Genomic DNA, 24,571 nt, shown 5'->3' with positions numbered 1-24,571 from the left:
AAGAATTTTTACTCAAACCATTAAATTATGATGGATTTCAAATAATTCATCTTCTTTGTTCCTTCTCCAAAGATGATCCTTTTGCTTTAGGAATCTCTTGTTCAGATATGATTTAGTTCTCAGTATATCTTCAGGTTAGAAATAAATATGTCATTTGTCATGGAAATTTTACACTGGAGTGCTCTAGTTCAGAATCAGACCTGTGCTCTTGTCCTGGACCATTTTTTTTCTGAAGCTGTAGGAGTGTCCAACAAGAACCATCTTCAACTTTAGTCTGGGCTCTTAGCCTGGCTCTTGGTCAGAATAAGGTGCCTTTTATTTCTTACAGAATTATAGTATCAGGTTGAAAAAGACCTTTAAGATCACTGAGTCCTTCTACGTAATTCATGATGATCAAATCCTCTTTTTTAAAGCTTTGTCAGTTGCCCAGTGTAAAACCTTATTTTAATTTATCTTCTATTCAAATTCATAAAACAGACAGCTCAATGTAATAGAGAATCATAGAATCAGTTAGGTTGGAAAATACCTCTAAGGTCATTGAGTCCAACTGTTAAAATAGCATTGCCAAGTCCACCACTAAACTGTTGGTGTTTTATATTTTATATTATCTTCCTACAGACCATTCTGGAAAGCTAAACCATGTTATGCTTTGGATGTGTTGTTAATAGCATTAAAAATTTCCCTGGTGATGCAAAAAATATATCACAAAAATGTACAGAGGGTTAATCTCTAACTTCTGGTAGCTGTTTTGGGAGGTGGCACCCCTAAAGTCAACACACGTAGCTGGGGTTTTCCAAGTGTGAGTTCAGAACATCTAGGTCAGAACCAGCCCTAGTCCCTTGTCTGTAGAAGAAGCATGAATTTAATTAGTTTGAGCATCTCTTGGTACATTCTGACGTCCTGAAGCACTGAATGTCACTGTTCAAAACCTCCTTCTGATGAAGACTACTATGAAAATCTTGTCCTTTTTTCCCCTCTCCTACATTGGCCTCTTCTAGTGAATATACCTGCACTGTAGCCTGTGGCGTGTCATGCCACAGTGCTCTTTTTCTGACTTTAGACAGCAAGTTTTTCCTTTAATAATAAAGAAAAATACAGGTGCTCACTAATAAGGTTACAAGTGTTTTGTTGAAGTCACTTCAATAGTGTCATTATTTCTAGGTGTTTGAAGTAGTCATGGAAAACCTTTCAATTCTGTACTTTAGAACAGAGGAGTCCAGACCTGGAATATATTGATTTCCAGTAACAAACAAAATTGTTATTAGTTATTTTATTAGACAACTGGCCAGGTGCTAGGGAAAAGTATGCTCTAACAATATGACTTCACAAATAGAATACCATGAAAAATAACTTTGAGAACAGTTTAATTAGCTTGGGGATATGTAATTCATTACTATGATTATGAGATAGTAGTAATAGCTGGGCAGATCCATTGGAGGCCTGAGAATTCAGTCTCTGAGTTGCTTTGTAGAAAACTGGAAGAATGATCAATGTAGTGTTAAGAAAATGAAAAATATTTTCTTTTTAAAATTCTGTTGTGCAGCATAATAGTTTAAGATGGCTATTGTACGCTGGGCACCACTAAAGTGATGTCAAAAGCCGTGTTCAGACTGGCAGTCACAGAAATATTTCTGCATTTGAAGGGTCAGGCTGTAGCACTATTTCTAGTTCCACACCACTGGCATCCCCAGATGCCAGTCATGATTCTCAGTAAAAGAAATCATATGTGTACTCATCAAAAATGATGCCTTATTTTCAGTCAGGCAACAACATAGTTACTAAAATACTATTTTCTAAATCAAAGGCATTCTTGTCATCTGTAGAATTAAGAATATACTAGTCTCTGTCTGGTTTTGGAATTTCTAATCCAGTTGGCCATACCTTTTAGCACATGATAATGAGAGGAGCTTGCTATTGCAACATTCCTTCAAAGTGAAGAGGATTCAATTAAGCTATTAAGCAAAAGTACAGGGGCTTTTTCAAACTTTTCACTCAGAGTATGCAATGGCTGGGTGGGTGCGTGAAGGGGAACGGTGAAAGCTGTAAATTCTGAATGTATAAATTGCTTTGATTTTTTTCTTTCATCTTTATTGATGTCAAATTGAAAGCTTCCTTCTGTGGAACAGCATATTGCATGCAAATGTTATTACTTAAGCAAGCCTGAAAAAATACAGGTGGCCTTGTACTGTAAGACCAGAACTGATTCTTTGCTGTGAAACGTGTGAGAAAAAGAGATAAAGCATCATCAAAAAATATCTGACTTGTTTGATGAACATTAAAGAGGAAACAGTGTGTACTATTTCACTTGGCATCAGTCTAGGAAATCATGTTTAATATTAATTAAATCTTCTGTAATATCTTTCATTTGAAAATAGAAGTGTATTAGAAATACTCATTTCTTAGATCTCAGAAATGTTATTCCCATTTTCTAACTGAAGGCATTGGTTAGGGGAGCAGCAGAGCTAGACAGAGAGGCAGCAATGCCAACTTCTAGTTCTGTGTTTAGCAGACAGAACATGGTCCTGAACTTCAAATTAATCTCTAGATGTGTAAGACAGGGCAGATGTAACTGCAGCTCCGTGCAGGTGCTGAGTTAAATGGCAGTGCAAGTGAGCTGATGGCTGTGCTGTTCAGGATGATGTGAATGACAAACAGGGTCCTTTACCGTGATGGAGAGCTAAGCTAAAGGAGCTGGGCTGCATTCAGGAGGTGAAGTGGAGCATGTAGAGTTGTATCAGGTCTATTTTACTGTCCAAAGAGAAAATTTCGGTTAATTTACATTACTTCCACAGGTTTTCAGACATGCATAAGGCAGCACATAATTCTAGTCCAACCTTGCTCCTCCTGTTTTACTTTTAGCATGGAGGTGAAGTGATCAGTTTTTATAATGCTGACAGGTTTGGCAAATCCTATTCTTTCATTCCTAAATCCTGGTAAATTGATGATGAAGGTTTTATGTACATTGTCAATTCTTCTAAGAAAGGATTTTTCCTTACCAAATATTCAGAATATGTGGTGCTCTAATCCTGACTGAAGGCATGAGACACTACTCTGGAACAAACAATAACCAGTCTATTGTGTTTTTATTGCACTGGTTTAATAAATGCAATTATTTTCACTTACTCCATTGATTGACTGTTTATTAATCTTTAATACTCACTGTTCTGATTTACACCTTTTGCACATCATTTCAATGGTTATGAGGACACTCTTGCTTTAATTAATTAACTTGAATTAGAAATTACAACTTTTCATGTAACTATTCTCTTGCTATAGTTGATCCTGGTCTTTTCATCTATTTCTTTTTTGTGTCCTGTGTCCTAATTTCCTATTAGAAATATGTTAATCTTTTTCACTCTGCTTCTCACTGTGTTGTGACTAATAATTTAAGATCTATTATTAGAGCTCACCACACTGTTAGTCAATGTCACATTGTAATTTAAGGCTGTGTGAAATGATCTTGAGAAGCTGTGAAAAGTTGTAAGTCATAACCATATTGATATTTCAGCCACTTGTAAAGAATTATTTACTTGAATAACTGCTATTGTCAAGAAAAGGTTTTAAGAAAAGTCTACAAATGACATTTAATGTAAAGCATGGAATCACAGAATAGTTTGGGGTGGAAGGGACCACAAAGACCTCATTGTTCAACCCCCTGCCATGGGCAGGGACACCTTCCACTAGACCAGGTTGCTCCAAACTCCATCCAACCTGGCTTTGAACACTGCCAAGGATGGGACACCCACAATTTCTCTGAGTGATCAGTTCTAGTTCCTCACCCACCTCAGGAGGCAAAGAAATTTGAATTTCTTCTTTACATCCAATTCAATAAAACCCAAGCTATATTAACAAAACATAGTCCATTGCATTTTTCTGTAAATTATGTTGGTTTTAAGTAATACCTTAAGTAATGTCATCAAATCCCTGAATGACATTTATAAGCTGGCAAGCACAATTTGGGTTATAACCCTGGCCTTTATGTTTCCAGAATATAGAGATGGGCAAATCTGAAGTCCATTAATGATTTTTTAATTTTCTTTGGTTGTTCATTTTCACTTTAACTTATCCATGAATAGAAAGCATTGTTAAAAAAATTTTGCATATGTTATCTGATGTCTCTGAAATTTTTCAGGTTAATTGCCCAGATCCATGATGAACTGTTATTTGAAGTAGAAGATTCTCAAATTCAGGAATTCTCAGGTAAATATGATCTCTCTTGCTCTTTTCCTCCCACCCATTTTTACTCTCTGTATCCTGTGATTTCTCTGAGAATAAAGAACTAATGAAGTGACAAGAAGCACATTGATTCTCACAATTAAGAAAATGTATACTAAGCAGATTTTTCTGAATGTTTTCCACCACTGGTTCTTATGTAGATAAAACGTGATATACTCGTTTGGAATTCATTACCATGGTTATTTGTATTTAGTTTTTTAATCAAGATTTCATCATCCACTATGTGAATCCTGTAAAAGTAAATAATATTTCCTCCAAGGTTTTAGAAGGAAATAAACCAGTTTGAAGTACTTTAGATTAGGGGCTGTTACATAAAGAAGTATTTAATGCTTCATGTAAGATTATACTGTACTGTAATTTCTAAGTTAGTTTAATGCTTTTCTATATTAAGAAACATTTATGATGGCACTCTCAAGGATAAGGTTAGTAAAAGTTCATGCCTATGTTTCTATCCTCTCATCTGGCTTACTTCCAGACATTTTTCCCTAAGCCAGAGTTTGTATCAGCATCTGGTACAAATTTAGCAAGCAAGCGAGGGCACATGGCAGACTGTTGGGTCTCTTCTCCAGTAAGTAGTGGATTTATTCCTGTAGGCACCAAGTGTTTATTCACAAACTTTGGTCTAGTTTTAAGCTCAACAATATGTTTGGCTAAACCAATTAGCATAATGTAATAAATATTTTAAATGAACGAATACAAGAAATATCTTCTGTTATAGCACAAGCATTTAATAAAAAATTAATTTCACCTTCCTGTGCTGCGTTCATCTGAACAGTGCAATTTGCTATATTAGGCTCATTTCATCATTGATCCCTCTTGTGAGTATTACTTCAAAATGAGAACATTAAAATTCTATCTAATCTAAACAAACTACCCGGGAAAAATTTCAGCTCAATATATTCAGGGCATTGTAATTAATTAAGTTAATACATTAACATCTGACCTCTAAATACAGGAGTTAAAATCTGATTTAAATTTTGAAAAAATGATACCATTTATTGGAGATTGCAGTATCTGTTCAGAGAAGACAATGTCTAAAAGTGCCATAGTTTCAGAGTTAGGAAGCGTAGTGTATTGAAAGATATCTGTAGGACAGCATAGAAGGATTTTTATTATCTTATTTTGCATCAATTTGCATAAAGTATAGAGCTAATATTATACCCAAAAGATAAAAATGATTCATGGTTGATTATACAGATAGAAAATCATAGATTCTGCCCTCATTGGGTAAAATTCAGATCTCCATTACTAGTCTGGATTTGTAGCAAATTTGGAAAAATCAATACTTTTCAAATATAAGAGAAAAAACCTCTAGCTATCATATGAATAATGGTATTACATTATCCTGCTATGGAAACATGATGACTGGAGGCTTTTTTCTCAAAATGCAAAAAGAGTGCACTTCATATACTCAAGTTTAGAGTATGCACTTCACAGTAATTAGTTTGCTGATCTCCAGGTCTGGCTGCAGGGTGCAGAACAAACATACCTGTCAATTCCTTGTTGTGGATTAAAGTTATCACCCTATAATTGAAGTTGCTAAGATGACCTTTAGAAAAGGGACCTGGGCAGTCTAGAGGTCTGAGATACCTTGAAAATTGTCATTGCACTTAGCATAGGCTGCCAAACTTGAGTGTTCAAGATGGAAGTTTGTTTCGTTCTGCTGATTGAAGATTGAGTTTTCAATTTGTCTCTACTTTGCTCAAAGAGTCAAAGAAAAAAGAAAATTCTGCATTACAGGAACTTTCAGATATACTCCCATCAGAACAGAAGAGTGATATCTTGTCTTATTCTTAACACAAAAGTCCAACCTGAGGCATTGATTTCCTTCCTCTTTATTCATCACTGGGAGAGCCTTAGTTGGAGTTCTGCATCTGGTTCTGGTTCATTTCCCCAGTATAAGAAGATCAGGGAACAATGCTTTACTCTGGGGGTGACTGAGCACTGGCACAAATTGCCCTGGGAGGTTGTGGAGTCTCCATCCTTGGAGATGCAAAAAAGCCACCTGGACAAGGTCCTGGGCAACCAGCCCCTCTGAGCAGCAGGGCTGGACCAGGTAACCTCCAAAGGTTCCTTTCAACCTTCCTGATTCTGTGTTTTGCAAATAGTCCTGCTACTGATAGAAGAACTAATCCAAGGTGTTTTAGAAGGGTCCAAATCTTCAATCATGAGTGAGGATTTCGTTTGATCTGAATAGGCAGGTAAGAGTGTGCCCACACTGGCATCTCCCTTCCAGTCAGAAGTACTGCTGAGACAGATCTCCCTATTGTCCCAGACCATGGTGTGAGCAGTTCCAGTTCATATCACAGAGCAGCCTGAGAACAGTTGACCTAGATTCCTTTCAGATGAAACTAAATAGGAACACTCTTTTCTCCTAATCTTTTCCAATTATTTCAGGAGCTGCTAAGTGAGGTAACAGATTAGGTATCTGAGTGTTCAACCAAAGAAGTGTCAGTAGGATGGGTGCTCCTAATTCACTTAAACACTCTGAAAGTCCAAAAATGGTTTTCGTCTCTTTACGTAAAGTTCTTTCACCCTTTTTAAAAATCCCTACTCTTCTTACTTTTATTTGCTGATATTCTTTAGCTGTCAGCTTTGTCTTTACATATCTAATGAGCTTTTGTCCATTCAGAAACTTTAAATTACAGAATCTGCTGACTTGCAGTTTCCAGCCTGCAGTTTAATGATCCAGAGAGAAATCTCAGTTGTACAGTCACAAAGCTCAGCAAAGGGAAAGACGTGGACTTGAAGCTAAAGAACAGTGTTTGAGGGTTTTAATGGATTACACTTCAGTGCTGTGTTATTCTACTACATTTAATGTGATCCAAGAAGTACTGGACTACCATTCAGCATGTTTGCATTCTGATTCCAGTCATGTTTCTGATCTACTTTTTCAGGAAAGCAACAACAAATATATCTCTCATTTTTTATTATTTGTAGTATGGACATGAAATTTAAAATATTTTTAAGATTTACAAATGAAGAAATAAAGGTAAATAGAATTATTTCATTAGATCACAGTGCATGACATAAGCCTTCTCAGAAGCATTTCCCTGATGAGAGAGTCTCTTTTGAATTGCTTCACAACGTTAAAATGTCCTTTTCTTCTAAGACTCTTCTGAATGGTGGCTGAAAATTGCCACAAGGAATCATAATACTGGCACTTTCTTTAGTCTTGCTTAGGACTTGCTTATATGCTCCAGTAAGAATTTTCAGGACTTTTCAATATACAGAAATCCCATTTTTAGTGCATCTAATAATGCACAGATGATTTGGAATCTTTTGAATCTAATAAACAAGAGGCAAGCAAAGAAGTGGGTTTTTTTTCTAGATCTACTTCTGCACAAAGTACTGCATGAGGTGGGTCATCACAAGGACTTATCTATTTTGGAAGAATACCTTCTTCAAAAAGAATCCATCACCCACAGTTTTATAGTACACATATGGCTCACTCTAAATGGACAAAGCAGAACATCATTTGTTTATAACAAGGTTGTGCTGCCCAAGCTTTGACATACTTTGAAATACAATGAAGCACATACTACTCTCAATGGTGCCATTTTCATCAAAGATATGGCATATTATTTCCCTCAATTCTCTGTTTAGGGCAAGAACATGACAGCAAAAGACCTTTTTAAAATCCTAATTTCCTATTAGAGGGTGCTTGGGAAGTTCAAATCAAAACATTTGGCAGAAATTCGTTTGGCTTGGGCAGAAGACTCTCAGCTTTACCATCAATAATCTGCCTGGTTTCTGGCCAGCTTTCCTGTCTGGCTTCCTCACATCTTGAGCACTCCAGCAGCCTAGGAAGCAGAAAGGCAGATGATATTGTGAGAATGCCAAAAACTGGGTTCTTGAATCTGAGAAGGCTCAGCATCTCTGAGTCCTCAAGTCTGTGTAATCAGGTAGACAGTCTGTCCCCAGATCAGACTGTGAGTCTGTGTAGAGACTCTGGAAGAGTATTTAGGAATGGCAGAACCCAATTTTTTTATTTTGTGGGGTCTGTTTCTCACACTGGTGCTCCATGCTATGTTTGAAATGCCTCTTTGCACTGGATTATGCTGAATAAATTACAGCTAAAAGGGGGAATACACTTTGTGGTGAAGAAAAGCAAATTTTTTTTTACAGTACAGGGATACCTGTAGTTCCAGCTGTAGAATCTGGCTTCTAATGTGTCATCCATAAATAGCTGGTGGGTTTGAAAGGTGAACTTTGCCAGTGGCAATTACTGTGGATTCTTCCATGCCTGTCTGCTTGATTGCATCCATTAGTGATAATTAAATGAAAGATACTTGGTACTTGGAACAACATCTTTTTGTAGAAATACATGTATTCCAGTGCTTTGTGTTCAATACCACAGTGCATTAGAGTAATTTTAAAGGTGTGTTTTTTAGATCTCATTTATAATTATGTAGTATTGATAGAATTAAAGAATTTCTGCATTGGTTCTTTTTTTTCGTACATGTACAATGTAGAGTTTGAAGCAATCTTCTAATATTTTACCAGGTATAAAATATTTCAGCTGAAGTACTTACCTTAAATTTAAGAACAGTGAAACAACCAGTCAAAAAAAATTTAAACCTACTTAGGTAGGCATTAATATCACTTGCTACCTAAAGAGCAGTGTCTTAGACTTATTTTAACATCTGCCAGTACACATTTTTGGCTTACATACAAATTACATAAAATTTCACTTTATTCTGCTACAATTTTATGCTTACTGGGTACTGAGGTAGCTGCATTAAAATGTACACATGTTCAAAAGGGGACTGCAGTAACAGAAGAACAAAAGAATGAACTGGTCATCACAAGTTAGTGACATTTTCTGTCCTCTGAACTGCCATTTTCTAACTTCAAAAACACTGGTGCGTAAACAAAAGATGCCTCTAGATAGCTTTCAATTTGCAAAAATCCCTGTTCCATAGATCATATGTCTGGCCAGCTTTGACATCTTTCTAGAATCATAATTTCATAGGTGAGTGCACTTGAAAAATGTCTGCAGTTTGATGGGGACAAATAAGCTTTTGTTCCACAGCAGGCATGCATGTCTTATCTTTGTTCCTATTCACAGCACTTTCAATAAGCAGATTTATTCTGGTCAGTATCAAGAAAATCTAATATATCTTAAAACCTATGTTAAAAATTCAATTTCTCTATAGTCTTTTAACTTTGCTGTCACCATTTTTTTATACATAATATTTTAGCACGTGTACTTAGCACTTACAAAGCATTTCAAGATGAGTATAATCAACAACTCTCCTAATTGCTGATTGTGGGTTTTGAGAGATAACTTACAAAGATTGGGAGAATAGCATTTTACAGATGCCATTGCAGTATATAGTTGGCTGTAAAGGAACATTTTAAAATTAATAATTTATGTGCCCCAGATATACTAGATTCTTGACTCAACAGAAATAATCATTATCTCCCCAAAGTCTCCAGTCTAAATCTTAGAAAAGAAGCAAAAAATTAAGAGCAGTAGAGATAGATCTATTTAAACACTGTGGTTCTGTTTTTTAGTGACTGCATTCTAAAATATATATGAGATAAAGAAGGTACAGTTGTGTATGTCTGATTATTTATCCTGAGCCTTGAGAAAAGGGGAAATTTTCAAGGAGATTCGAGGTAGTGGGAGAATCAGATATTATGTACATGGACTAAAGGGGACCTCTCCTGTGATTACATACCCCCATGCCATATGGTCTCTCTTATAAGTTATCATCTTCATATGAAAAATTACTCCCACTAAGGACTGTTCCAGAATTTTCTCTCTCCAAAATCTAGAACTTTAAATTTCCAGCCTAAATTTATTAAGCCACTATAGTTATTTATTTTTGTGCAAAGACTGTAATGTAGTTTAAATGTTTCCTTCTTCACTGTTTACAGTCTTAGCAGACCACGGAACAGGAGTGTCAGTCCAGCTGCTTTTTCTTGATATTTGCAAAGGGGTGGTCTCAAAAGGCTGAAATGCAGGCACAACAACTTCAGACTGCTTGAAATCAATGGCTTTACTAAATCCTGGGTAGAGAAGAAGTCAGTGTGACGTGAGAAAGAGAACAGGGAGCTGAACTGACAGAAAAAAAGGAAAGAAGAAAATGGAGCAAACCCATAGAGAGGTTTTTAATGGTTGTCAAAGTGAATGAGGAACCATTGGGTTTGTTCACTGATGTGGCCACCTTAATCTGTGCATTTTAAAATTAAGAGTATTTAAGAATGCAACTGAATTCTGATTGTGCCAGATGCCTTAGAGCGAAAAGTTTGTGAACCAGCAGAAAAAGCTGTTGCAGTCATTGCTGCCATCATGAATCCCCTTTTGGGGATAACAGCTAAATGGGACAGAACTAGCCAAATTTAGGGGTCTAGTGAACTTGGGGAAAACAGGTCTAACGCAGTGCATAGGCAGGCAGCAGCCTTAGACATATCACTCCCACATTTCAGCCCAGGAAGTGATGCTGCTGACTCATGCTCCATCTTCTGCTGTCTGTTGGAATGCATTTTGTCAAGAAGACCTATTCCTCTCATTGCCCAAATGCTCTATTGCTGTTCATTTATCTAACAACACAGAAAATCTTTAGTTGCACAGACCTGAGTGTGCCCTTCATAAGTGCCTGGTGGAACATACAGAGCTGAGTGATTCTGCATGAGAAGTGCAGAATTCAGGTGTTACCCTCTCAAAAGTTTTGTGTAGTTGTAGCTTGGAAAAAATGTTTACCCAGGGCTGACTGGCAGCACACTGAGCCTGCTGAAGACATCCCACCTGACTGGGATGCCCCAGCATCTGCTGCATTGCTGACCTCCTGGAGCTGGCAGCTTGTTGAAATTCAGAGTGGGCTTCTCAAGACAGAGGCAGTCCAACACTCCTCTATTAATAGCCATGTTGGCTTGGACTAGATTACAAATGAGTAATTATTTAGGCCAGCACTTGCCTTTCACAATCTGTGGATTGCAATGTTTGTTTCTGCGCTCCAAAAATGTTGCTCTGTCCCACACTGGACCATGAACTACCTCAAATCTAGCATGAACCAAGTCTACAGATGTAGCTGTACATAGATGTGTCAACAAATGTCTTGGTTTCCTCAGCTCTGGCACTTGATCTGTTGATATTTTGAGTTACTGCATAATTTGGACTTCATGGAAAAGCTTGTGACAGCTCATTAGCACAGAGATCTGAATGAGCCAGGATGGTCTGAGCCCTGTTCAGGCAGAAGCTGGTTATCCTCATCATTATACTCAGACCAGCCTCAGTGGCAGTGACATGACATGAAACATTACAGACTGCTCTTCATTGCTGGCATCATTAGAAAAGGTTTTGGCAGCAGCCAGAGCAACAACACCCCCAGCTTCTTAGAGTTCTTGTTGCTCCTTTGCCTGTAACCTCAGCTTCCAAAGAGCTGTGATGTGCAGTGAGGGATAACTTCAAAGGAAGCTGCTCAGTAATCGTGTGGGTTTCACTCTCGCAGTTCCAGCTCCTATCACAGACCCTGCTCTTTCTCAAGTCTGTGAGACACATGAAAACATTCATTATTTACTCATCCATCCTGTCAGAGCAGTGCAGGTTCTGGGGCCACCTGGTATTCCTGCTTCACTTTCACCAGCCAAAAATGTCTTCCTCTTTAAAAGCTGTTCATCCATTGAATGTCTCTTTGGTTTTAATTAGAACAGTATGTGTTGAAGCAGCAATCTTTGTCAAGCAAAACACTAATTAGCAGGACCAATGATGGCAAATCTGATCCCAAATGATTGATTTGGAATAATTATATATGCATGTGCACAGTAATAGTGAGCATAGTGTTATGGCATGATGAGTTGTTAAGTTACATGAATTATACTGAAATTTAATTGTTTAGAGTCCTGATAGCTCCACTATCCCACATGGAGGATTTTTTAAAAATTTGGCTCTGATCTTTTTACTTTGAAGAGTAAAATATTTTTAAAAATTCAGATTCTTGTGGGCTTTTTTGCCAGCTTCTTTTTTTTTTTAAGTGAGTTTTATGGCTGCACAAGAAAATTAAAATATGTAAACTGTCATCAAATAGATAGTTATGAGTAGTGAAGTTGAAAACTGAGCACTCATACATGCTCTATATACCTTTATATGAAATGTAGTAGTGCTGTACTTCTTTATATATGGGATATGCAAATTAAATAATTCTGCAAATTTTACCCTAAAATTCAGTTTTAAAAAAGAAATCAAACTGTTCACAAGCGATAAAATATCACTTTAAAATAATCTGAAAAAGTTGTAAATGGTAATTTTTTTATGCAGAAGTACAAGTATTATATAACAGAATATAAAAAATTTATATATATATATGTGTGTATCTATATAACAATTTTAACATGGAAAATAAAGCTATAGGTTTTCAAATTTACCTTACAGCACTGGTAAAAAGAACAATGGAGTCCCTGCAGCAAACTGCACCCTTGGAGGTGCCACTGAAGGTAGGAACAATTTTGAATTTTCATTTCTTTCTCAGGCATACCTAGCTTTGTACATCATCATCATCATATTAGGAATCTAGAAACAACTAGTTTGTTTTTCACTTCAATTGTTTCATTTTCATATTTGCAGTAATTGCTTTTTCAAATTACTATAAAAGCTCCAAAGGAAAATAACTGAAAGAAAGTATACTCCCTTTTGAAAAGTGAGATTGTCATAGCAATGCATATGGTAATTTAAAAATCTATTTCATTCATTGCCATGAAACTTCTGTTGGGTTGTGGTAGAGTGAGAAATATGTCCCTTTAATGGCTTTCTAGATGTGCCAGGCATTCGTTACTGCTGAAAAAATATTGCAAAAGATCTTTCTTCAGTAATTTTCACTTAGAAAATGGGTCTATTTAACATTTCTGAATGGATGCCTAACACACAAAGCAGACAAAATCACTGGTCATTGCTAGAGGTAGAGGACATCATCTACCAGACCAACATCTGTAAAAAGTGAGTAGATAACTACACAACTATCTATGTATCAAACTAATTGTAATTACATTATAAAAGAACTGTGTTTTTTCTCTCTACAAAACTGGTACCTGTCACTGTAACCTACTGCTCAGCTTTTGTTGCTTATTAAAAGACTAAAGCTTCTGGGAATCCCTAAACTTCAGTGAGCAACAGCCCACAGGCTTCCAGTTTCCTGACAAATGGAGTGCTTGGTGTTGCCAGGTCACTCAGCAGTAACACTCAACAAGATTCAGGGACAGAAAGAACTTCATTCTAATTGTTTCAGAAATGGTTGCAACATACAGGCTTGCACTAATGGAAACAGTTGAAAAAGAAAACTACTTGATAATTTGTCTTGTATTTCTTCCTCCAGATCTTCTATATCTATTGCAGCATTCCAGCAACTCTGTGAGGCTTTCTCTGGAGGTCTTGCAGTTACAAGACCCTTTATGGGTCCTTTGGAAGCCCATCCTTCCCACAAAAATTGAGAAAGGATAATTAAGGGTATCCAAGTTCTAAATTATTCTTTCTGCTTCCAGTACTGATTTCCCCCCTCAATGTTCACTTAACCTTTGTAAGATGTTACATTCCTGTTTATTAAATATGGTCCAGTGAGACTTTCTGGCCACACTGGGATTATAAATTTCTTGCACTAATACTCCTGAGCTTTGCAAACTGCATTTCTGTAGGTTGCTTACATTGCACACCTGTGTTTGCCTCTCCTCTTTTGTTACAAATTCCTTGGGGGAAAAAAGAAAAAGAAGCTGGAGTGTTTTTTAGTATATATTACATTATTTTTTTGAATTACTGTATTAGATACCTGGCATTCATGCTGCTATAAGGTTCTTAAAAATAATCAAATATAGTATTATTGGTGGCATATAAAGTGAATAGCAACACTGTAGTCCTTTATGGATAGTTTGAGGAGACCTTTTGCTGCCTTTTTCAGAGGTAACAACATTCATACTTTGTCTGAGGCAGTCATGGTCATGAAAAAAATATGAGTACTGTACTGGGTTTCTAAGACAAATGTTTACCTGGTTACCAAGAGTGTTCATGGTTACAGGGGTAGAATATCATTTTAGTGTTACATTTTTCAGACTAACCATGAAGTGGTTTCAGTGTCCTGTGGACAAATGGGACACTGCCTTGTTATTCACATCAGTCTAAGGTGTTCTGCTGTCACACACTGAGAAATCCATCCCAATGCATTAAACAGATGGATTCAATGTGTCATTCCCATGAGAGCAGTAATTCTCCATTAAACACCAACTATGCCTTAATAGGTGAAAAGAAACACATTCTTGGACAATAAGTAGTTCTCTGGGGCTTTCAAAGATTAGGTAGTAGAAGTACTTGGAGATACACATTTCATTCCCCTTGTCTGGTCTCCATTTCCTAAGCAAATTTCTGTAGGAGTCCTGACATACTTTTGCTCGTGCAGCACATTAGACTACATCCATCATGAAGATACTTCACCTTCCTCTGAAGCCTCAAAAAGAGATCAATGACAGAGGCCAGATAAAAACCATAAAGTTTGATCTCAGAGAAAAAATTGAGAGCGATCTTTAAAAAAAAAACCCTTTTTTTGTTCATGTTGTTTACCCTTCTATACAGTAGGAAAATGTCTTTTAGGATTAGAGATACTAAAGATGAAAAGATTTTTGTGAAATGCTCCTGCTCTCCTTCAGCAGACTTACTTCAGCTGAATATGTCTTATGTGCTTGGTTAATATGAATATTATTTTTTAATATGGAGACGAAATGTCACTAAAGTAGAGCACACATACAGTCTTAATAGGGAGAGATCTCTTTTTCTTCTTTGAGGTAAAGGATGCTTTATCTTTGAAGTAGCTTTTTTTTTTTCCCCAAAATATAGTCCATGCTAATGAGGCAGCTTTCATGTCAACAAATCTACTGTGTACAAGAGCACCAGGAACTGCAAAACAAACTGAAATTAAACCAAAGCAACAATAAAAATACCCCAGAATTTGAAAATGGGGGGTAAAACACCCCTAATATCTTTATGCATTGCTGACAAAGTTGCTGATGATAAACATCAAAATCATCATTTGTAGCTCTTTTAAAAGCACAAGATGAATTTTGATTTAGTGTATTCTTTGCAATTCAGTAACATGTATTTCCAATTTGAAAACTAAAGGTTAGTTTAAATTGTTAAGATATTTTTATCAGAATTGTAGCAATAATTGAGTATTAATAGAAATGAAGAACATTCCATATTGGATAGGCATGTAATCTAGAGCAGTATCAACATCCAAAGGAAAAATCAAAAATAGTAATTTTGCCATATATGATGTGTTTATTTGGCTTATTTGTGGTTGTTGGTTTTTTTTTTCCTGACAGGTTCCCTTGAAAGTGATTCTCACCACTGGGAAATCATGGGGGTGTATGACAGAATTGCAGGAGATGTAAAGCAGGCACTGGGGATGTTATTCAGTACCCAAACACCTCATTGGCCTGTGCTGATTCCTCGCTGAATCACTAGGCAACAGCGCTGCTGGATCTTTCATAAGCACCTAATACTCTGCATGTGAATTTTTTTACTTCATTTTGTCTGTAGCCCTAGGCAACAGCAGTGAGATAAAACTGGTTTTTACCAGTTCATTGTGTTTCCTTTAGCCAAGGTATCCAGCAGGGAGCTGCTTTTGTTCACAGCTAAATTACTACATGTAAGAAATGAAACAGGACAGTATTAACCCTTTGGGAGCATCACAAATATATTTGAGTTACACGGATGTTTCGGCTTTGATGTTAAATATTTTGTGAAGTGCTTGTGTAAAAATACTTATAAGCTGGCAGTATTTGAACTGTGTCAGGTGCTTAACTGTTAGCTTCAGCTTATTTTGTATTTTGTGAGTAGAATGTAGCTGCTTGCTGTTCATCACATATTAAATGTCTCTTTCCTCAGACTGAGAAAAAGAGTAAATGAGTTTAATTTTTATCTAGAATTTTGGACCAAAACGGGTAAACAAAACTAGATGCCTAAATGTATTAAAAACAAGGAGATTGTTGTCCATTGAGTTAATTTCAAACTGAGTTTGCACCATAGCCTTAGCATACTTTAGACAAAATATTAAAGTTTTGCCTAATCTATTGTTTTTATTACTGATATAATGATATTGTTTAGATAAATTTTAGGATTCAGCCTTATCCTTTTTAGGATTCAGGTTTTTACTTGAGTGTTTGGATTTTTTATTAATAATTTGTTTTTCTGTAGAGTTTATTCTTCAAATGAGATTTGTTTCATAACATTACTGTTTTACAAATTCTGTCTCTGTGCTTGTGGAATATGAAATTGTCCTTGACGTCTACTAATTATTCAGAAGTTGAAGTCAAGCACAAAACTTTTAAGAGTTGTTCAGTATGTTTCAGCATTAGACATCAAATTATCACAGTAATACAATTTAAATTTTAGAACTGTATGACTGTAAAGACTTTGCAGCATTTTTAATTTGTATAATTAAATAATTTTACTTTGCACTTAAAGCCATTAAACTATTAAACATTGTTTTCTTATGTTGCTTATTAATCATACATAACCTGTCAGCTGACGTGAGTCAGTAGTTTCTAAAAATTGATTCTTATAAAACTGGCATTGATCGTGTCAGCAAAGTCAGAACCTTCTGCATATTAACTGGGGCCAGCTTTTTGGTGGGGGCATCCAGCCTGCATGGCTGGGACACCGTGCCAGGTCCTGTGAGCAGATCCCACCTCTCCAGCAGAGAGGAGGCTGCACAAGTTTTCTTCTGCTTTTTGCTATTTCAAACCCTCTGTGTTTGCAGTGGCACTGAATAAGTGTGAAATGTTCTACTGTCTCATTTCTTTCACTCCTCTTGAAGATCTCCTGATTTTGGGAGGCCCCTACTAAGCCCTGTTTCTCTAAGGCTACATTGCTAACCTTCCTACTATATGGAGGAAATATTTTGGTACATTCCCAGCTGATTTTCACCTTGTGTATTTTTCTTAGGATGTATACTTTGCAATTAGATGGATGGTGTATTTTTTCAAGCCCCAAACAGCACTAGGAATAGCTTTCAGCCTAACAAAAACCAAAAACACGCTTAGGAACAAAAAGAACCTTAATCCACTTGTGTGAATTGACATCTGTTCAAATATGAAGCTACAGAAATGCAGAGGTCACCATACAAATTTTCAAACACAACCCTTCACAAAAACCTGTCAGTCGCAGTTCCCCAGATGTGCACTTCATGTAGGTTGTCATACAAGCAGGCAAAGTTAATGTTTTATTCTCCTTGTGTCACAGTTTCTTCAGGGTTTTAAATTCCCAGAAAATCAGCTAACAGAAGGAAGAAGGCCAAGAAATAAAACACCGCTTTATCACATGGGCTCATTCTGTGTACACTGGCGTGAGGGCAAAAGGCAAACTGGCATAATTTTGGATGGTTGTTGCTGACACAGTCTTTAGACTTGGTGAAGTTTGTATCCCTCCAACTTGCAGGATATACCATGAACTTGGGATATCATTCCAATGCTCCAGATTCTCCAGTGAAGAAACTGAGAAGCTTTCTCCACTTGAGAAAGAGTGTTTGCAGTTCATTTCCCAGCGCCATGTCCCAACATTCATGTCCCAATTTCCAGAGGACAAGGCATCAGTATTGCCACTCTTGTGTGCTGATCTATGTATAATCATAAAATCTGGGCAGTGCAGTTTTTCCAAACCTTAGTTGAGGTCTGAATCTAAAGAGCCATTATAGGAAGCAAGGCCAGTCCTGACCACAGATTTCCTCCCAAATAAATATAGGTGAAAATATTCAGTATTTGATGACTGCCTCAAATTCCTTTGGGTGGCACAATAATTTCACACCACAGAACTCAAGACCCTTATTATAATAAATAACAACCTTGTCAGGTTATTTTGGTTCTTCATGAAAGGGTCTTTAAAACATGGTTAGGCTTGAGCAGGAACAATCATAAGAGCACTTTTTCACCCTTAAAGCTCTCAATTTAATCTCTAAAATGATTCCCTTTTCCTCCCAGCCTACAAAGAGGTACTGGAAGAGCAAGAAACAAAAACTTCTGTTTGAATTGCAGAACCCTACAAAAGTGCTGATCAATGAGCATGGGAAATCACAGAATAGGTGGGCAGAGGGAAAGGGCTGGTTGTACTTAGTTTCAGGTATCCTTTGTGAGCAGGAGTTTCATTAATTAATTCTCTGAACACAGTAATAACACCCTTTTGAACTGATTTGTGTCTGGGTTTAATTTCAGGTGTCTTTGATGGCCTGAATCTTCCCTTAGATCATCTGTAAATTTCTTTGTTTACCATGTGAAATAGTGTGGAAAGAGCACTATTTGAAAATACTTTACCTCAGTGTCTGTGGGAAACAGAACAGCTCAGCTGTTGGATGGCATGGCCAATACTTCCCTGTGCACAAATCTTGTAATGTCCACATGCAACTGTGGGACAGCAGGATCTGATCTTCAGTGCTGGTCCAACCTGATAATAACCACAGCTCAAACACTGGCCTCAGATTTTATGTGAGCAGGACATTTTAAACATGGAGATGGAAAAAAGGTGTGAGTTTTTGAAAAGTAAGAGTAGATTAAGAGATTGAATCTACTAGATCACTCAGGACATAGTCTTGTTCATGTTAATGATTAAGAAAAAGCCCTTAAAAATAAACTAATTTCATTTTTGGGAGTCAACAAAACCTATTCCTCTCATTTCTTATTTAATCTGATTTAAAAAGGAGATCAAAGAACAGGTTCAAGGTTGTATGTTAGTTGCTTGATATATTTCCTCAGTGGCCTGAAACATCTTTTCTTGCTTCACCATTAGAAGACCAGAGTGGACACATCCCTGAGTAACCTCTTTTGGACCTCACATCTCACCCTACTTTGAGCAGGTGGTTAGACTGGAGACCTCCTGAATTTTGGCCTTGTGTCATTCCTCAGTTAGACAACAGCAATCACCTGGGTGGAAGACAAACCAGAAATTCCCTTCAAACATTCTGCTGCACCACATGAAGGATATAGTGCCATTCCAGAAGAAGCCCCAGAAATGTTTTGGGATTTGCCTTCCCACCTGTGTTGCCTCATTCTGTGCCAACATTTATTATATTCCCTGGCTCACAGGCTCACTTTTGGCTGGCATTCTTCCTTTTGGTATTAGCACGTTGTCAGAAACATTCAGGGAGTGGAAAGGAATCGTTTTTTCTGCCATTCTGCAATGGTTTTACTAGAGAGTGCATCTCTGGGTTTAAAATAAGTTTCAGTCGTGCCCTGTCTTTGCCTTGCTGGAAAACATCCCCAGCCTAATAAAAATCAGCTCATCCCTTCTGGAGAGAACAGCCAGACTGTTGTCACTGGTCAGCTGGGTCTCTCGAGAGACATTTGAAGTGCACTTCTACCACCAGTTTCTGCAAGTCCCTTTTTTGTTATCAAGCATGTCATTACCTATTCTAAGTCCAGGCAATTTTTAATGCTGCTTGTGTTTCGAATTGTGGAGATCCAGCTTCCAGCCATTTGCACATTTTTTGTGCACTTTTCCATGTTACCTTCTCCCTTCAAAGTTAATTAACTGGACAATTTTTAGCTTCTTTCTTCCTCAACTTTTGCTTCTTACACTGAAAATTTTCCACTGCTAACCTTTCCTCCCACTTTATAGATACTGTTAATATTTCTAGTAAAAATCTTACAATTAGTTGTCCACAAGTTAAAAAAAAAAGCTTTTATTTTTACCTCTAATTCTTGTGCCCTTAGTTCACTCCTCTCTGTCATTTGGCACGTCATTTATGCATTTATGGAATTTTGGAGGTTGTTCTCTGGTTAACAGTATTTTTACTGTAGTTGTTCATTTCATGATCAATTTTTCCAGGCTATCAAAAATTGACTGTAGAAATTCTCTGGTTTCCACGCTCCCCCCTCCCCCCACATTTTTTGGCAGCTTCAACTGCTGTGCACACTGAATTTCTCATATCTAATTATTTCAAAGTGTCATGCATCAGATTACAATCCCATTTTCCAATTTGTGTGTTAAACAGAGTACTGTAGCTACAGGCTCCTGAGAATCAACCTCCATCCTCCCCACGAGTGGCTGCTGCCTGCTACCCAGCCTTCCTCTACAGAACTGGCTGAGACAAAATTAAATATCTCCCTGGGTTTCTTGGCCTCTTTGCACTGATCCATTAGTCCACATCCAGCTGAGTCCAGAAATTAGTTAATTGCTGATTTATCCTAAATGTTTTATTGGTAGCTGGTTAGATGAAGAAGCAAAGTGTCCTCAGGACTTCTGCCAGAATTTTTTTTCCCTCTGTTTTTAATTCTAAGCTATGTCCCAGAGTCAATTCAGGCTGATGATTGACTCCAAACTGCATGTGAAAGACACCTATAAGGACTTCATTTCTTCACAATGAATAAATTCTGCAGCAGTTTGAAAGCTGAGCCACCCTACTCGCCTGCCAGCAATCCCCATCTCTGTTTATCTTCCCATCCATTCACTTGAACCGTGATGTCAAATTAAATAAGCTTCCCAGGGAGGTTTTCCTTTAAATATAATGAGCTTTTGTAACATATGAGCTGGGAGAAGTCAACATCTTCCCTTGGGGCCTCTGTGGGTCTCAGATGAGGTTAAAAAAGTGTTGTAAATGTTGGGCTGTAGTCAAACTCTCTGGCTGCTTCTGATACTATGGCTTGTGATATATTTGATTTTTCTTCTGGAGCTGAAGTTTTTTTAGTCCTTTCACTTCTTCTTTTACTTGACCTAAAATTTAACCTTCTCCTGGCATTATCCATATGCTTTAACACCTTCCATTCCCTGGAAATCAGGTTAATAAAAACCTCTTTACTTCATCCTACACCTCCAGTCTGGGCAGACATTTTTCCTTGCACAACAAACAAAGTATTTTTCTGACAATTAATCATATATTTCTTTCCTGAGAAGGTCTTGAATCCTGTTTATATTGCTTTTGTAGAACTGAAATCTTGCTTTAAATCCTTCTGGCCAACAGGTTTATAATTCAAAAGGATTTTGACACAACGGAACAGTAATATAAGATAAATATAAAGAAGTGAGGATAAATACAAAGCTTCACACAAAAGCAAAGCCAGTTAGCTACCCAAATGTAGGCAACATATTTTCTAAAATGTAGGGAACAGCTAGTTAGATATCAATTTCAGGAAAGGACGTGGGGATCTGAAGGTGTTTGTAGAATGATCAAAAGTGATATAACAAATCCCTCTACTCGCTTCAGCCCCAACAAGGTCTCAGTTGAATGCCCTGCCCAATTTTCAGAAGTGCATTTCAGAAAATAGATGGACAACAGGAATCCACAGGAGGCCACCAAGAGTGATCAGAGCTATAGATAATACCACCTATGAGGAAAGGCTGCAAGGATTTAAGTCATTTAACCTTGAGGACACTGAGGAGAAATCTATAAGGATTCATCCCGTATGAGATGGGCTGCCATAAAGGTGGCAGTGAGCTGCTCCATAGGTCCCCTGGAGATACAATGGGAAAAGAGGGGCTTAAATTTCAGCAAGGTAAGGATGGGAAGATGTTAAGCAAGTCTTTAAAAAGAATGCTGGTGTTAACTGAACATTGGATGGACTTGAATAGAGCTTGTTAGTGTCACACAGCATTTTTAGGTTTACTCTCAGCACTTGTCCTGTCCCTTGTTTGCCAGTCCTCTGAATATCCAAGCAGCCTGCCCAAAACCTGTGCACAGGGAAGTGATTGATTCTGCCCCTCTGGAGTTTAAGTGCCAGCTTCTGGATTCACTTCCTTGTGACTGATATCCATGGCTTTTTGTTCTAACACTGAGGGGGCTGTTCCTACCTTCTAAAGGCAGTCAGAGCAATGGACATTGCTGCTGCTCCTGTCCTTTTATCTACAAAGTGTAGGAAACCTTTCTCCCTGAAAGGCTTTCAGCATCCACCACCCACAGGAATGCACAAATCACAAGATTACAGGATGTTCTGCCGAGGAGCTTTCTGTGCTCCCTCTTGGGGCTGACCCCTGCATTTGAACTAATCAATATTTGTTCTGAGAGACAAAAACAAAACAAAAAACAACAAACAAACCCCCAAACAACAACAACAAAAAGGCATGACTGTCCAGCCTCCAAGTTACTGCATCCCACAAAAAGAGCCTGGCCTCTGTCTCCAGTCTTCAATCCAGGTCATACTTCATGTTTCAAAATATGTCTTTGCCCATAGGTACACCCCAGTGAAATCCCTGCTTTTGCCCTTGGGCTGGAAGGTTTTCCATTTTTTTAGCACTCCTGCATTATGGATCCTGCCTGTCCTTCATGTTCCACACTGGTGGTACAGAGCCAGGAATGTGCTTTCTTGTCCCTGCTTCCCCTCCATCAACTTCTGACACAAGGGTGGGCATTTAAGCTATTTTTATGTGATGCCTTAGCCTTAAAATTCATTTCTAGGTTCTCATATTTCAGTTATTTCAATAAATTATCTTAGCAGCAGGTGTTATTCACTCCATCCCACTCTACCTCCTGCTTTTTTTGCTCATTGATACTTCTGTACCTAACAGTTGCCAATAACATTTTTTTTTACTCCTTACTCCAAGGACATTCATCCTCAGCAAATCAAAGTCTCTATTTTTTACTTGTGGATTTGTTTTTTTATTTCCAAATCTGCCAGCTTAAAACATTGTCCTGTTTGTGGTTCATTTAAACACATTAGTCATAGAGAGGAAACTGTGGAATTGAAATCCTTTTACTGCCTACATGAACCTACATTGTAGGCTGTGTTTAATCTTCAGATATTTCCTTTTCCTGCCTTGGAGTAATGGGGAAGAGATTGTGGGTTCTCTTCCCCAAAAACTAGTGATATGACAGAATTCATGAGATAAAACTGAGCCTAAAGGAAACCTGCATGGAAAAGACTCAATTCAGAAAGTATGGAGATGCTCTGAAGAAGTTTCTATCTTTCTGCTTCCCACAATTAAAGAACAGGAAAGTATTGAACCCTTTGGTTCTGATAACTGAACTTGGAAATTACTGCAGGGATCCAAGATCTCAAGCCTGCTTTGTAATTTTAGCATCTGCAAGAGGTTTAGAGAAGAACTGCAATTTAGAGCAGCCCTCCCAGTGTGTATCTTTAAGTGCATAATGATTTCTTGCCTCAGGTTCTTTGAAATTTCATCTGAGCCATCTGTCCACCACTACTCTTCCAGACAACTTAGTGCTTACAGGCCAAGGCATTCCTGCTCACAGTGTGTGCTGGGATAGGTCTCAATTTTTGCTTACAGAGAAACAAGGTTTTCAGATCACTTCCTTTTGGAATGGTCAGTGGTGCTCTTATTCCATAAGGCTGTGGCCCAGGACTGTGAAAGCACAGCCCCTGGCAGTGCTGCCAGTCAGGACACAAGCAGGAAACCATTGCCAAGGCAGGCTCTATCAAGCATTTTATGGGAAGAGGTCTTACATGTCTGTTTATTTCTGTTTTCCTTAGACTCTGACATGCCTTGTCTGTAAAGACTGATCTTGAGTCACCTGCACAAACCATGGCCTTTGACCATCCACCACAAAGGACTCCAGTGCCAGAGCCACACAGAGTCTTCATCTCTTTGTAGCTAAGTCAAACCAGCCCCTTTGAAGACCTGGCATTGTACTGATTGGGATGGTTTGTGTGTAGAAGTCATAAATAGGTTTTATTAGGCTGAGCAGGATAGACAAAATGCTTGGCATTTACAATTTAAATGTCTAACTCTGATAGCACTCCCAGAAATAATAATTAAGTAGGAACTAAATGGTTTTCTTCAATTAAAACATTTTGCCAGGAAAGTAACACTGACAGGTACTTCACTTCCAAGAACTTCATGCCCCAATAAACTGACCAAGGGTTACTCTATTGAATTTCAGCTGATGCCTCCACACCCAGGACAGGAACTGACTCTCAGAGCAGTTTGGGTGGCTCTGGGATGGTGGAAGAGCAGAGAGCAGAGAGCAGAGAGCAGAGAGCAGAGAGCGTGGGCTGCAGGAGCCCCTGGGGAAGGCAACTGCTCCAGGGAAGGTCCTGGGGGAAGCTCTGCATTTTGCTGCCCTGCTGTAACACCTCCTACAGAGCCAGACCCCGAGGAATTCCTTTAAAGTCCCACTCCATGGGTACTCCTGAACTAAGGAGGTGAAGGGGGCAAAGATACTGTGGCCCATCTCTTAAAATGCCTGCAGTGGGCAGAGCTGACCCCACCGTGTGTTTGGGAGCTGAGGATGCTTTGCAGCTGCAGGCCCGCTGGTTTAGAGCACCTTGCTCAGAGCAAGAGCCACCAGTGAAAGCAGCTTGAACTTGTTGTCAGCTCTGCGGCATGGCAATCACACAGCCTTTGTAAAACTCATTAGCTAGAGAATGACTGTAAAGACATTTGCGTAACATTCTCTAATTTAGTGGA

At 38.0% G+C, this 24,571-nt stretch overlaps 1 protein-coding gene across 1 annotated transcript in view; it reads left to right on the top strand.

Annotated features, from left to right (window-relative positions):
* The window catches only part of POLN (DNA polymerase nu), an 87,645-nt gene extending 71,923 nt beyond the window's left edge, over positions 1-15,722 (top strand). Inside the window, exons 22-24 of the mRNA XM_063401178.1 lie at positions 4,133-4,200; positions 12,617-12,678; positions 15,544-15,722. Of these exons, the coding sequence (XP_063257248.1) occupies positions 4,133-4,200; positions 12,617-12,678; positions 15,544-15,612 (199 nt within the window). The 3' untranslated portion in view covers positions 15,613-15,722. The remainder of the gene's footprint in view (positions 1-4,132; positions 4,201-12,616; positions 12,679-15,543) is intronic.
* Positions 15,723-24,571: the final 8,849 nt, after the last annotated feature.

Source organism: Prinia subflava, chromosome 7, assembly GCF_021018805.1.
Source record: "Prinia subflava isolate CZ2003 ecotype Zambia chromosome 7, Cam_Psub_1.2, whole genome shotgun sequence".
NCBI lineage: Eukaryota > Metazoa > Chordata > Aves > Passeriformes > Cisticolidae > Prinia > Prinia subflava.
This window is presented reverse-complemented; position numbering and strand designations above follow the sequence as displayed.